The sequence below is a fragment of the Choloepus didactylus genome, chromosome 2, assembly GCF_015220235.1.
Source record: "Choloepus didactylus isolate mChoDid1 chromosome 2, mChoDid1.pri, whole genome shotgun sequence".
Taxonomy (NCBI): domain Eukaryota; kingdom Metazoa; phylum Chordata; class Mammalia; order Pilosa; family Megalonychidae; genus Choloepus; species Choloepus didactylus.
In genome coordinates this window covers 206,022,721-206,037,924 of record NC_051308.1, presented here as the reverse complement: position 1 = coordinate 206,037,924, position 15,204 = coordinate 206,022,721, and the positions used below count along the sequence as shown (strand labels likewise).

The 15,204-nt window shown below is 39.8% G+C and overlaps 1 protein-coding gene and 1 non-coding gene across 2 annotated transcripts; one reads left to right on the top strand and one right to left on the bottom strand.

Moving 5' to 3' along the window:
- Positions 1-12,651: 12,651 nt before the first annotated feature.
- Positions 12,652-13,599, bottom strand: LOC119519623 (olfactory receptor 2A1/2A42-like). The gene has a single exon (XM_037817370.1). It carries the CDS (start codon positions 13,597-13,599, stop codon positions 12,652-12,654), a length of 948 nt encoding a protein of 315 aa, XP_037673298.1.
- An 881-nt stretch (positions 13,600-14,480) lies between these two features.
- On the top strand, positions 14,481-14,613 carry LOC119528344. Its single transcript, XR_005215650.1, has one exon. It is a non-coding gene; the product is annotated as a small nucleolar RNA SNORA70 (small nucleolar RNA).
- Positions 14,614-15,204: the final 591 nt, after the last annotated feature.

Here is a 15,204-nt window from a genome sequence, read left to right as displayed (position 1 = left end):
CAAAGTCCCTTTAACAACCCTGTTTGACTAGCCCATAGTTTGATCATAAAACTAAGACCATGAGTGAATACTCTGTTGGGTAGTTAAATTGGGAAAATTCTCCTCCTAGTAACCAAGAAGCAAATGCTGTAGCCCATATCCTTCTATTATGCCCCACACCTGCTGAAAAGGCTGCCTTATGATACATATAAAAGGAGGGCATTGAGGAGCAGCCATGGGGTGGCAAAGGCAAAAACATTAGGAATCCCTCTCAAATGCTTGGATTTCATAACTATTATACAAGATTGTGAAGATTATTCCTGGCTTCATCCTCATTAAGTACCCTATAGAAGTGGACATATACATAAAGCCAATATGCCTCTAAAGAATGTAGCAAAACTATGAAAACAAAATACATGAATTTCAAAACTCATGCAAAATTAAATCATTGTAGGTTTTTGAGGGGGAACAATATAATACCTACATATTCCACTAATCCTTGTCAAAAGATTGTACATTACTATTTCAAAATGCATTGACTAAAGTGTTTTGAAGATTTACCATTATTCTGACAAATTTCATTTTTTTAATTTTATTTTGAAATAAATTCAAAGTTACATGAATAGTTGCAAAAACAATACTAGCCCCATACACAGAATTCCATCATACCCTGACCCCCCCTCCCCAGATAGCTCAATCCACCAACTTTAACATGCTGTCACATCGCTATTTCTTTCCCTCCCTCCCTCCCTATCTATCATCCATCATATATTTCTCTGTCTTCTGAATATGAGAGTTAGCTGCAGACTTCCTTGAACATACATTATAATTCACGTATGTACTTCCCATGAACAAGAACATTCTTTTATGTAATTCTATTAAGCGCAGCTAAGAAGTATAAGAGATTCAACAATGATACAATGCTTACATTCTATATTTCCTTTTCCTTATGTCTCAGCTGTGTCCCTTCGAGCCACCTGTCCTCCACCCTCCAATCCCATCCAAGTTCATCCTTAGCATTCAATTGTCATCTAGTTAGACTGTCTTTTTTTTTTTTTCTTTTTTCAATTGTGGAAACATATATACAGCCTAAATCTTCCCATTCCACGCCCTCCCTAGCCTTACCAATAGTGGGATTAATCACATTTAGAATGATGTTATGCTCTTTCCCACCATCCATTACTAGAAATTTCCCTTCCCCTCAAACAGCAACCCTACACTCCTTTCTTAAATCCCCATTGCCCCTTCCCCCATTTCTCTTAACCCAAACTCTACTTTTCATCTCTATGGTTATATTCTCTGATAATTTCTTTGTGTTTACTGTGGGGCTTAAAATTAACCTCTTAAATCCATATCAATCTTGTTTTTCTTTGATACCACCTTCACTTCAACTGGGCACATAAACTATGTTCCTATACTCCTTCATTCCCCCACCTTTATATAGTTGTCTAAAATTACATATTTTACATTGAGTTCAAAACCACTGATTTGCCCTTAGAGTTTGTGTATTTTTTATCATGTAGGAAGTAAATAGTGGAGTTATAGTTCAAAAATTACTGACTTCTATTTGTATTCCATTGTGTTTGGAGAATGTTCTTTGAGTATATTCAATTTTTTTTTTTTAATTTCTTGAGGCTTGTTTCATGTCCCAGCTTATGGTCCCCTCTGAGAAAGATCCGTGATCACTAGAGAAAAATGAGTGTCCTGGTGATTTGGGATGTAAGGTACTATATATGTCTGTTAAAATTCTCTATATCTCTTTCTCCTTTCTTTGTCTCTCTGTTGGTAGGGCTTCCTTTAGAATCTGAAGTAGGGCAGGTCTTTTATTGGCAAAGTCTCTCAGCATTTGTTTGTCTGTGAAAAATTTAAGCTCTCCCTCAAATTTGAAGGAGAGTTTTGCTAGATAAAGTATTCTTGGCTGGAAATTATTCTCTCTCAGAATTTTAAATATGTCATGCCACTGCCTTCTCACCTCCATAGTGGCCACTGAGTAGTCACTACTTAGTCTTATATTGTTTCCTTTGTATGTGGTGAATTGCTTTTCTCTTGCTGCTTTCAGAACTTGCTCCTTCTCTTCAGTATTTGAGAGTCTGATCAGAATATATCTTGGGGTGGTTTTATTTGTTTTTATTCTATTTGGAGTTTGCTGGGCATTTATGCTTTGTGTGTTTATATTGTGTAGAAGGTTGGGGAAGTTTTCCCCAACAATTTCTTTGAATACTCTTTCTAGACCTTTACCCTTCTCTTCCCCTTCTGGGACACCAATGAGTCTTAAGTATGGACGTTTTATTTTATCTATCATATCCCTGAGATCCATTGAGAATTTTTCAATTTTTTTCTCCATTCTTTCTTTTGTTCTTTCATTTTCTATTCTGTGGATTTCTAGGACACTGAGATGTTGTTTGGCTTCCTCTAGTCTTGTATTGTGAATATCCAGAGTCTTTTTAATTTGGCCAACAGTTTCTTTTATTTCCATAAGATCTTCTATTTTTTTTATTTACTCTTGCAATGTCTTCTTTATGCTCTTCTAGGGTCTTCTTTATGGCACTTATATCCTGGGCCATGGTCCTCTTGATGTCCTTTAAATCCTTTGCTATGTTTTCGTTCTTTGATTGTAGTTCTTTAATTAATTTTGCGAGGAACAACATTTCTTCCGAAATCTTGGTTTGTGTGTTTGGAGCTGGACTCTCCATATCGTCTGGTTTTATCATATGCATTAAGATTTTCTGTTGTTTTTGGGCTCTTGGCATTTGTTTTGCTTGATAGGGTTCTTTCAAGTTGTATCAAAAAAAAGGATATCAATCTAGTTTTTCAGAGACAGTTTGGTGACGTACACTTTCTCTTACTAACCAGCAGATGGCATCTGTGAGTCTTTAATTTGTTAGAATTGCAGCTTGGTGACATACACTTTCTATAACTAACCAGCAAATGGCGTCCATGAGTCACTTATTCCCCTCAAGTTAGTTCTCCCCAACTTTGTGGTATGTGGGGATCTGATTCTTTTGGGGTCCAATTGGTGCACTTAATTTGGGTGTGTTGTCGGTGCTGTCTGCCCTCAATGAGGGGCATGTGCCTGAGTGGTTAGGGAGGAAGGGCAGGTCTAACAATCAAATCTCCCAGGTGTTCCCAGAGATTTAAGGCTGTTCTCTGCCGCTGATACAAAAGTCCTTGGTATTGGCATAGGTTCCCTGGGATTTCCGAGCAGTTCCCCCCTCCGTGCTGTGCTTTTCCAGGACCTCTGTTGAGTGGGGGGGGGCAGGCCATGCCACGTCACAAGTGAGCACCAGCCTCCAGGGAAGGCCTGGACTACCGGGCTGTGTAGGGGCGTTCCCAACCCACTTCAAAGATGGTTGAATGGGATGCGTTACCTTCCCCCTTTCCGCACAGCTCTGCTCTCCCAGCTCCGGGACAATCAGCCATGGGTGTATTCAAGGCCACTGTCCATGGCCAATATCGTGTCATGCAAGTGATGCTGCAGGAGAGACTCCCTGTCAGGCTGGGTTTCTTGTCTCGGGTCTGTGCTGTGTGTTCAGCTGGGCAGGAGTAGCCCCGCCCACTGGGGAGATGGCTGGGAAGCTGAGCTTCTCAGCTGGGCTCTGCGCCGTATGCTCGCCCCTGGCAGGAGCAGCCCCACCCAGTGGGGTGATGGCTGTGAGGCTGGGTTTCTTGGCTGGGCTGTGTGCTGTGTGCTCGGCCCCAGGCAGGAGCAGCCCCGCCTGCTGGGGCAACGGCTGTGAGGCTGGGCCTCCCAGCTTGGCTCTGCCCTGTGTGCTCGGCCCTGGGCAGGAATAGCCCCGCCCACTGGGGAGGCTGCTGCAAGTTGTGCATCTCCCCTTTGTTTCCCTGGACCCGAGACAATCAGCAGTGGGTGTGGGAAGGGGTATCCTCCACCCCAGACATCGAGGCGTTAGTCCAGACCACTCCCGTCTTATCTGCAACTGTTCCTGGGCTGCTTTTATTCTTTTTAAAAAACTCCAATCCACCGTTTCCCCCCAACGCAGCGTGGCCGAGGGATTCAGCCTACTCACTCACTTGTTTCAGAATGCAGACTCCTGGTTTCACCAAACACATATTCCCTGTGGCTTTAGCAGAACTTGTCCAGCTGGTGCTACTTCGGAAGTGGTGTTCTGGGCCCTTTCTGGTTTTTTATGTAGTGTTTTCATGGAGGTGCTTTTTTCTCTGTCTCACCTAGTCGCCGTCTTAGGTTCCTCTCCACAAATTTGATTTTAATGGTACTTGAATGTTACAAGATGTTTGCTTAAAAAGAGTTTCCAGAATCATTTTGGTAACTTTAAATATAAAATATCAAAAATGGGTTTTTATTAAGAAGAAAAAGAAAGTAATTTTGTCCAGGAGAGTTTTGATGGGTTTATGTTAAAAATTTTTTTTAAACCTTAATCAAACAGAAATTTAGTTTTCTCTCTTTAAAGTAAAGAAGTTTCCTTGGATTATTAATTATTTTTAGTAGGAGTTTATAATTTTTTTTTCTGAATTATCAGTGTAAAAGGCAGAAAGTCTGTATTTTATCAAAATAACTTCTTGCACTTTATGTGAACTTTATCATGTCCTTGGTTGTTTAAAAATATCAAGTTTTCTCACTTTTAAAAAAGCTAAATATTTTCTTTAACTTCAGTTAAATGAAAAAAAACAGATATTGTTTCAAACCTGACAACTTTTAACATTTTGGTTTCTCAAGTTCAAGCCCGAAAGGATATCTTTTTATTCCCAACAGTTGCAAAGGATTTGTTCTTTCACCTTGAAAAAATGAAGTGCTAAAAATGGTTAAGTTCATTTGATATAAGTTGCATAAGAAATGTTTAAACAATGTTATAAACATTAAAAGAAATTTTCAAACCTTCTGTTGGTTATGATCTGCATAATATTAAACAACAATGTAGTGCTGCTAGTTACAGTTTTAGTTATTTTTAAAATGTTATATGTCACAGAAATTGTCAAATTTCTTTGTCACATTGTTTTACTCTGATGCTTCCTTGAAAGGGCTTGCAGTCAGCTACAAGTCAGAGCTTCATCTTCAGCAACAAAAAAGGCTTTTAAAAAGAAGCAAGAGAAGTTTTTAAATTATGTTCTACCCATCAACTAAAATAACCCTAGTAAAGATGTAAAAAAAAAAAAATAGACCTCTGTTTTAATTGAAGTACTTACATGTGTAAACCAAGCTCCTAGTACAGTGCATGGTGTCTCCCCATCTGAATTGTGGCTAGACCCATTTCTGTGGTCCCTAAAATTATAAAGGTGTAACCATATCACATGGACATGCTCCAGAAGTAGAGGAAATATGCTGTTACTAGAAACACCTTTTACAGCCACAGTTGGCTCTGTCTGCCAGAAAAGACTCGGTTGCTTTAGCCAGTGGTCACTGCCTGCAGACCAGCTCTGTTGTATAGTGCTGAAGGGCACTGTGAGACAGTCCAAAGGAAACCTGGAGCTCACCATCCTGTTTTCCAGAGGACCAACAATGCTGTGCTATGACAACTGTACAAAGAATATACTTCCTGGAGCCATAATTGTCAGGTGATATGATTGAAACATAAAAACAAAATTAACACTAAGGCCTGACACTGTGGAGGGATAGTGTATATAGTATTGTAAGCTTGACACCCAGTGCAGCTCAGAAAAACTTGTGCATTCATTAGCATTAAGTGCTGCTCATGTATACCAGATGACTATAATAATAGCTGTTCAATATTAAATCATATGCAGGATGATACTGATCATGTTAAAAAATCATAGTAAACTGAACTCATTTTCTGAGTAGTTAAAAACTTACCTATGAAATGGAGAATAGCCCTTATTAGCACGGGTTTTGTTTTACTTGCCATATATTTGTCTTATTGTTGCCTGTATTGTTTCTGTGGGCTTATTCAGAGCATCTTCCAGACTAATGTAAGAACCTCTTTGCATTTGCTCAGCAGGAAGCAGTAGTAGAAGGTAGACCTTCACCCACTTTTCCTTTTATAAGAAAGGCTCACAAGATGCTCCTTCATAAGAATAAGAAAATATCACATTAAATGAGGAAATTTGGTAGCTGGATAAGTAGAAAAAGTACTTAATATAATTCTTTAGCTGGAAATTGTGTATTACAGTCTTCAGTAGCCAAAAAACCCCACAAAACCCTGTTTATTAAGATCACTTCACTCAAGCAGCTTTGAGGTATTCTAAGCATAAAAACCCCTTGTCAAAATAACTTGCTGTTGCTTTAAACTCAACAACAACAACAAAAACTTACTCTGTTCCCAGGAAGTTTCCCAGCATTGCCTGCAGGAGAATTCAAAAGACATCACCATATGGTCTGATAATCAGTGCCTTCTACTCCTTGGAAAACAAGCCTGAATGAGGGGAAAGCTTCAAGATAATAGGGTAATCTGACCAAACAGCTGTTTCTCTTCTATTTTTTCCCTTCTGCTTTCTTTTAGATCCAGGCCATTTCTTTGTCTGTTTGGAGTTATAAAAGCCCAAACCACTCTCCTCACTCTGAACTGGTCTTGGAAAGTTTTTTTTCCTCCAGTTCCTTGTTGATGCATCTTCAATAAACTCACCTTCTCACCTAAACAGAGACTTGTTTCTCTGTCTGATGCAGGATCAGGCAGGCCTGAATATTTAGGCTGTATTTTCTGATGTAACATTTACTCTGCCATGTTCAGCCTTGTACAGCATTTTAAATTGTAATTAGCAGAAGCAATAGGGTGAAATGTAGTTCCTCCATGTTATCCAGAATGAGAAGTTCCAGAAGCTGTTTTTTCAAATGAAGGCTAGTTATTTACAGAAGGGGGAACCTCCATACTCTAAAATCCTAGGGTCTTGCACAGTGATTCTCCTCTTAGTACTTGCCAGAGCTCTATATAACATCTCTGTTTGCTACAAGCACATCCAACACTATTCAATCTACTTAGTTACAAAGCCTGGGTGGCAGCTTGGGATATCTTGGGCAAACTTAAGAAGTTCTTCTGGAATCTTTATGGGTTATCCAGTAAATGAATCAGAGCAACATGCTTCTAAAATTCAGAGGCTTATCATGCCACTTTCTTCAGGATAGTTAGTGAAACATGCATCAACTTTTTTCCACTTTAGCAATGATATTCTGACATGCCCTACACAACTGGACCCCTAGAAATTTCACCAATGTAGCAGGGCCCTGAACTTCCACAACCCTTATCTCCCATTTTCTGACATGCATTAATCTTACTAAAGTACTTGACTGAGAGCAAGAGAATTTATATACCATGCAGACAAGACAGTAAAGGTAGACAAAGGAATAAAGGACATTCCAAACCATATGCATTGGAAATAGCCTTATGCAAATATATTTGAAATGTGTATTAGTACTTACAGCTGTCTAAGGGACTCAAGATCAAGATGAGAGTTATAATAAAAAATATATTTACAGCCTCCCCCTCCCCAGCCCCGAGGATCTGGGGGAAGGTGCGGATGTGTTGGACTTCCTCACCTGGACTGGTGTTGATGTTGTCACAAACATTGGGACTGGCAGTTTGATGCGCTGAGCCCTCAATCATGGGACATGCACTTATGAAGCTCGTTACTGCAAAGGAGAGGCTAAACTTGCATATAATTGTGCCTAAGAGTCTCCCCATGAGTACCTCTTTGTTGCTCAGATGTGGCCCTCTCTCTCTCTCTAACTGAGCCATCTCGACAGGAGAACTTGCTGCCCTCCCCCCTGCGTGGGACCCAACTCCCAGGGGTGTAAATCTCCCTGGCAATGCAGAATATGACTCCCGGGGATGAATGTGGACCCGGCATCGTGGGACTGAGAGTATCTTCTTGACCAAAAGGGGGATGCACAATGAGACAAAATAGTTTCAGTGGCTGAGAGATTTCAAATGGAGTCGAGAGGTCACTCTGGTGGACATTCTTATACGCTATATAGATAACACGTCTTAGGTTTTAATGTATTTGAATAGCTAGAAGTAAATACCTGAAACTACCAAACTCCAACCCAGCAGTCTGGACTCCTGAAGATAATAATATAATAATGTAGATTACAAGGGGTGACAGTGTGATTGTGAAGACCTTGTGGATCACACCCCCTTTATCTAGTGTATGGATGAGTGGAGGAATGGGGATAAAAACTAAAGGACAAATGGGGTGGGATGGGGGGATGATTTGGGTGTTCTTTTTTCAGTTTTATTTTTTATTCTTGTTCTGGTTCTTTCTGATGTAAGGAAAATGTTCAGAGATAGATTGTGGTGATGAACGCATAACTATGTTATCATACTGTGGACAGTGGATTGTATACCATGGATGATTGTATGGTGTGTAAATGTATTTCAATAAAACTGAATTTAATAAAAAAAAAAAAAAAAGATGAGATTTATACATTTTAGGAGCTCTTCCAGCCAAAGATTCTATTGTTTCTGAGGCCAGTGTTGACTACTCAGTCAGTGATGCTGATAGTTCAGGGGTAAGCAAAACTTATCTGGGCAGAAATTGTTAGGAAACTTCCTGAAGAAGATACCTATATGTGGCTTTAATTCATGAGTAAGGAGAGAGTTGCGACATGGGAGAAGAGGGCATTTTGGGTAGAATAGCCTATGCAGAGGCCTGATGAGTCAGGACTGGCCAGAGTAGGGGGATAATGTCAGGAGGTGGGAAAATTGGGTGGGCCTGCTGTGGTATTTCTACCATTCTGAGAGATCTAAGAAGTCCCATTAGTTCCAGTGGGTGATTCTTAGATGCTCCCTCTAAGGACTCCAAAGGAATTTTCCTAACAACCCCCACCTCCCCCAAACACTATCAGCATCTCTGGCCAACAACTCCATTTCTGTCTGCAGAAAATCAAGTTCTCCATCCCCAGTGCTTCTCTCCTTAGAGGCTGTGGCCTTCTTACAGGAAACCCTGTGTTCTGGTTTTCGAAAGCTTCTGGAAATGCAAAATACCAGAAATGGATTGGCTTTTATAAAGGGGGTTTATTAGGTTACAAATTTACAGTTCTAAGGCCCTAAAAATATCCAAATTAAGGCATCAAGAGGTAGAAACTTTGAGGAAAAGGCTGATGGTGTCCAGAATACCTCTGTCAGCTGGGAGGCACGTAGCTGGTGTCTGCTGGTTCTTTGCTCCCAGGTTGCACTGCTTTCAGCTTCTGATTCCAGTGGCTTTCTCCTTAAGCATCTGTGGCTTCTCAACTTTGCTTCTCTGGGGCAAACTCTGGGCTTCATCTCCCAGCTTAGCATCTCCAAACGTATTTCTGTCTGTATCTCCAAGCGTTTCTGCCCTGTCTTCAAAATATCTCTGCCTTTTATCCTCTTACAGAGGATGTCAGTAAACTAATTAAGATCTACCTTGAATGGGTGGAATCACATCTCCATGGAAATAATCTTAATCAACCCCCCCCACAATTGGGTGGGTCACATCTCCATGGAAACAACCTAATCAAAAGATCCCACCCACAATAAATCTGCACCCACAAGACTGGATTAAAGGAACATGGCTTCTGTAGGGTACATAACAGATTCAAACCAGCACACCCTGGCATAGGAGATCCTTACCTTTGCAGAGTTCCACATCATTCTTAGAGCTAGTATTCTAATAAAACTTGGAGAATGCTAAGAGTGCTTTAGACTGGCAATTCGCACAAATTTATCTTCTGGAGGAAGTTGCTAATAAGCAAAGAACACTCTTAGAATTTATTAATCTTTTGGGTTTTCTTAATATTCAGATGATCCTTGTTTTACAGATAAAACTCTTCTCAATACTTGAGAGCAAATGGAATATGTTGTAACTGAATCTTATTGGAAAGTCATATAAAGTACCTGATTTAAAAGATTAACCTTGTGCCTGCCACTTTTTCTAAAGCAAGTTAATATTTGTCTGAAACTGGAGTGATAAAAATTTCATTTACTCTGATAATACTTGAAATAATCCATTTCCTGGTTAATGTGGCAGCTGATATTACCTAAAACCCATTCTCTTGCTTTACTTTGTCCCTCCTTATTTCTATGCTCTGACTTGAAATCAATGTTACGTGAACAATACACATTCATATGTATCTAGCATTCACAATCAAATTCAGCTGATAACCTGAAATGAGTCCTTTCATATATGACATATGGGAGTGTAAACTGATGCAAGTCTTCTGGAAAACTAATTTGTGCGGATATCAAAAGCCTCAAAAATACTCCTAACCTTTGATCTGGTAATTCCCCTTTCATGAATCTATTCTTAGGATATATCTGCCTACATGTAGCCCTTCAAATACAGACATCCTACTTACATGCTACTTAAAAGCCAATTACATATGACTCATTTTCTGGAAAATTTCCTTGAGTCTTTCTACTAGCACCTCATGCTATTACTCTTACTCCATCTCTCTGTCCCTTAGGTTTCTGGGTCTGAAATATATGCAGTTAATAACTATTCTATCTCCTTGGATTTTGATGACCAGTTCAACTTCTTGCTTTGGTTTATTGACTCAGCTTATTGTAGTTTACTTCCCTCTTGGCATACAGATAAACTTCTACATCCACTGTAAAGTCAGGAAAAAAAGTATCCCCTGTTCTCATGAAATATAACTGGACTGCCTTACTTCTATATTTTCTTCCTCCACAATAATAAGAGAGGATATTTCAACATTGGAACACAGAAAATAGTTGTTCTTCCAAGAGTAGCTTAAAAATTATAAGCAACCTAAATTTCCAGCAGGAGGGACTAATGAAGATTATGGTATGATAGCTCCATGAATGTAATACTACATTAAATTAAAACTATATTTAAAAGAGCTTATTATAATATAGAAAAAAAGCTTTGCCAAAATGTAAACTCCAAGAAAGTGGGTATTTGTTATCTATCTTGCCCACTGTTGTTTTTCTGGTGCCTAGAACATTGCCTGATATAGAGTTGGCACTCAATAGTCATTGATTGAAAAAAAAAGTATAAACTTATATGTAAAAAATAGTAAATTAAGTTGGATATACAAAATATTCACAATTGTGTAAACCAAATAATTAAACAAGAGACATATAGAATATTTTTAGAATTGTTAATAGGTGTTGCCTTTGGGTGATGAACTATCCAATGTGGTTTTTTGTTTCCCTTCTACTCTTCTGTGTTTTATAAGATGTCCATAATAAACATACATTAAATGGAGGCCTTAAATTTCCCAAAGGTTGATGTGGCAGGTAACTCAAATAAGAATTTACAATCAATATCCCTACTCCCTCAGCATCAACCCATTTGATCACATTGCGTTTTGAATACCCAGCCAAGATATGAATAGGAATAACTGAGATCATTTAATGGGCCTTCTATAAGTCCACTAGTGAAACTAGATTATTTGGAGTCATCTATCTTCGTTAACTGTGTCTTGTTAATTTGGTGTGTGTGTGTATTGAAAATATGACTATCTGGGCATGCAGTCACATGCCACTTTTGTATCCAACCCATAACTCCTGACTTCACAATCAGCCTGAACTTAATGTTTTAAGTTGACAAACACAAGCTACTGTTAATAATTTAATGATCATTTTCCAAGGTATTTAGTTTTGATGGCAATGAATTTCTAATGACAGTGGATAAAATTACTTAACTTTTAAGGCCTATTCCCATTTGAGCTTAAAAGCAATTTTATGGTATAGGTAGACTCAGATATGGTGATTGCTTTTATTTTACAGATGGCAGGACTGAGTTCCAGAGAGAATGGGTACTTTTTCCTAGGTGACAACAAATTGAGATTAAGTTTCAGGGCTCTTCCCATTGTCACCAAGGTCTTTCTGGTGTCAGAGGAAATTTAAGGAAAGGTTAGCTGTGGATATTGAGGCACTGTCCTTATGAACAGAAATGTGGGTTGCTAGAAGCCATAGTTGGGATAGGTGCAATGAAAATAAGAGAGGGACCCATGAAAGTGAAAAAAAAAAAAAGATCTGAAAGAAGAGGTTAGGAGATTGCAGGTCAAGGATGGAGGTGGGGCTTAGAAAAATCACCCAACACACATTTAATGAGATGTTAATAGTCACTGCATAATGCTATTTGCTTAAACTAAGGGATGCTGGTGAGCAGGATCTAAAGTATTCAGTAGAGTTCTAGAGTTTGAGTATTTAACCTTGTAGTTGTGACTTAGAATAATAATCCAAAGAGTTTTCAACTTTCCTCAAAAGTATCCTATCCATTATTTCAGCTGTGACTTGAAATGTGGCACAGTGTAATGGACCAGAGCAGGTTTGGAACAATACTACCTAGGTTCAAGCTGTATTACTTTCTAACTTGTGGCTTTTAATGATTTTTCTAATCTTTTTGTGCATCAGTGTCTTCATCTGTACAAAGGGTATAATAACGTCTACTTCCTAGAGTTGTCATGAAGAGTAAAATAAGAACATATAAAGCAGTGACTATTGATAGAAAAAGAGTTCAATAAATTGTTACTTAGGCAAAATGAGTATCATGAAATACATTTTATAAGCAAGGAAATTAAATCCCAGAGAAGTTAGGTGACTTTACCACCTCAGGTCAATGCTGGATTTAAGCCACGAACACAGTTCTTTCTGAGTACTTTCCTATTGTTTCCACTGGCAAATTAATGTGGACATGCTTCTTTCTGCACATTTCCCAAATGCTGGCCTCCTCATTGAGTCCAATGACTTCACTGAAAGTGCCAATGCTGTAGACAGGAGACCAGAAGCCCTGAAGACAGTCCTAGTCCATGACCTACTGAGTGTCTTCACTCATTCTGATTAACTTGAGGAAAGCCCTTTTCACATCCTTGTTCCTGAGGCTGTAGATTATGGGGTTGAGAAAGGCAGAGATGACGTTGTAGAACAGGGCCAATTTTTTGTCATCCTCTGGGGAGGTCTCAGAGCCAGGCCTCATATACATGATCATGCATGGAATACAGAACATGGCGACCACAGTGATGTGTGAGGCACAGGTAGAGAAGGCTTTAATCCGGCCCTGATTGGAGCGAATCCTCAGAATAGCCATGAAGATGTGAACATATGAGGCCAGGATGAGGGATAATGGGATCAGGAGCAAGAAGAAACCCAAGATAAAGTCCACTTCATCATTTAAGGATGTGTCTGCACAGGCCAACTTTAAGACAGCAGGGATTTCACAAAAGAAGTGGTTGATCTCATTGGGGCCACAGTAGGGCAGAGTCATTGCAAAGACAGTGTAGACAAGTGCACATATGAGACCACAGAGGGCAGAGCTGACTGCCAGGAGTATGCACAGGGTTTGGCTCATCTGGACCCCATAGTGGAGTGGACAGCATATGGCAACATATCTGTCATAGGCCATTGCTGCAAAAATCCAGGTCTCGGTGATGCCCAGGGTCAGGAAAATGTACATCTGGACCACACACCCAACATAGGAGATGATCTTACTCTTGCTTACTAGATGAACCAACATCTGGGGCACTGTGGTGGTGGCATAGCTGAGATCTAGTAGAGAGAGGATGCTGAGAAAGAAATACATGGGAGTGTGAAGGTGTGCATCTGCTCTGATAAGAGTAACAATCAGCCCATTTCCCAAGACTGTAAATAAGTAGAGGAAGAGGAAGATGAAGAAAAGAATCCAGTTGGTCCTGGGGTTTCTGGAGAAGCCCAGGAGAATAAATTCTGTCACAGAGCTGTGATTTCTCCATCCTTTACTTTGCATGGCCTTCTTCCTGAGGAAAGAAGGGGACATATTCCTAACTCTTTGAAGACTCAATGAAAGAACATTGTTTGAGATCCACAGATGTGGGGACCAAAGGCAACTCAGAGCTTACCAATCAAACCAAGAAACCCAATCTCACCCCCAGGGAGCATTTTATCCAAATTAGCTTAACATAGCTCTGGGTACTTAGTAAGGATCCTATAGATACTTGCTGGTTTATCTAATTATCTAGGCCTGATAAAATTCCCAGGGTCCTGTGGAAGGAATCATACAGAGTGTTATTTTGAACAGCACACACACACATTCAGAGCATAAACCGGTCAGAGTAAGGATGTTAGGTAATGAAAAAATATTTTCCAATAAACAGAAAGTTCTGGAGCTGCCTAGAGTTCTTCATCATTCTTTCAACTCTAAAAACTAATAGGCACTGAAATGGACTGTGTAAATGTAAAACATACATACAAACAAACATCATGCCTAGTTTCTTCTCTTTGCCTTCTTTGTCTTTGAAGCTGTACCTTTGAAAACCCATGCATGATAAAAAAAAATCAGGAAAAGGGGGGAATTTCATGTAAAATTTTTGGGAAAGAGAAGAAAAATCTTTCCCATAGAATCTTTGCCTCCCTCCTTCTTACCTTCTCAGCTTTATCTGCAGTGGTTACAAATGTAAAGAAAAATTAGGGAAAAAAGTTGATAGGCTTCCAGTCAACCACAATGGTGGCATGAGACCCTCCAGGGTACTGTTCCACCACACAGTATTTGAACAAATCACAAAAACTGGCAGATCCATCTTTCTCAAAACCTTGGAAGCCAGTTAAAGGGGCACAGTAACTGGGCAAGTGCCAAATCAAGAAAACACAGCTGTAAAAATGGTGAGAGATCTTCACCCAATTAAACAGACTCGCCTCCTTTCTCCATGGAGGCCAAGTGTGCAATGATTGCAGACAGTAGCCACCTTGGGAGTGTATGCAGCCTATTGCCTGTATGGATTGTCCTAAGAGCTTAGAAACAGCCCTTTCCTGTTGATGATCATGTCTGACCTCATGCTGTCCCCAGTTTAGGCTCCAAATAGGAATATGAGGTGCCTTTGGAAAGCCCCAAGGTACAGTAGCCAGGGTCCATATCAGCCAAGTCATGTCCATCTGCACCAAACTTCAAAACAAGGGAAAATCCATATCTCCAAGAAATTGGGCTTTAACAAGTTTAATGCTGGTGAATTCAAAGGTATGGTGGCTGAGAAATGCCTCATCCTGGATGGTTGTTGGGTAAAATTCATCCCCAGTCATGGCCCTTTATACTAAGGGTGAGCCCTGCACTTGTGAGGGCTTTGCCAGCACTGCCATCACCTAACTAGTGCCAACCAATCAACTACTTTCTGGTTATCTAAAAAAATGGTAGAAGAAGCTTGTGATACTCTTGTTGATTCCTTCCCCATCCCCTCTCTGGTGCAGTGTAGAACCAGTCTACACTTCCATTGTGATTTCCTGGTCTTGTGCTGGAGGGAGCAGAAGTAACTCATATGCACAAACTGGAGTGCCTGTATGTTGATGCCAGTCTATAAGGGGGGAGCTAGAAAAACTGAACCAGGTAACTCGTCTCTGACTT

What these genes read in the sequence shown, in the direction of transcription:
- LOC119519623 (XM_037817370.1), bottom strand. Translation starts at nt 13,599, where the DNA reads ATGCAAAGTAAAGGATGGAGAAATCACAGCTCTGTGACAGAATTTATT.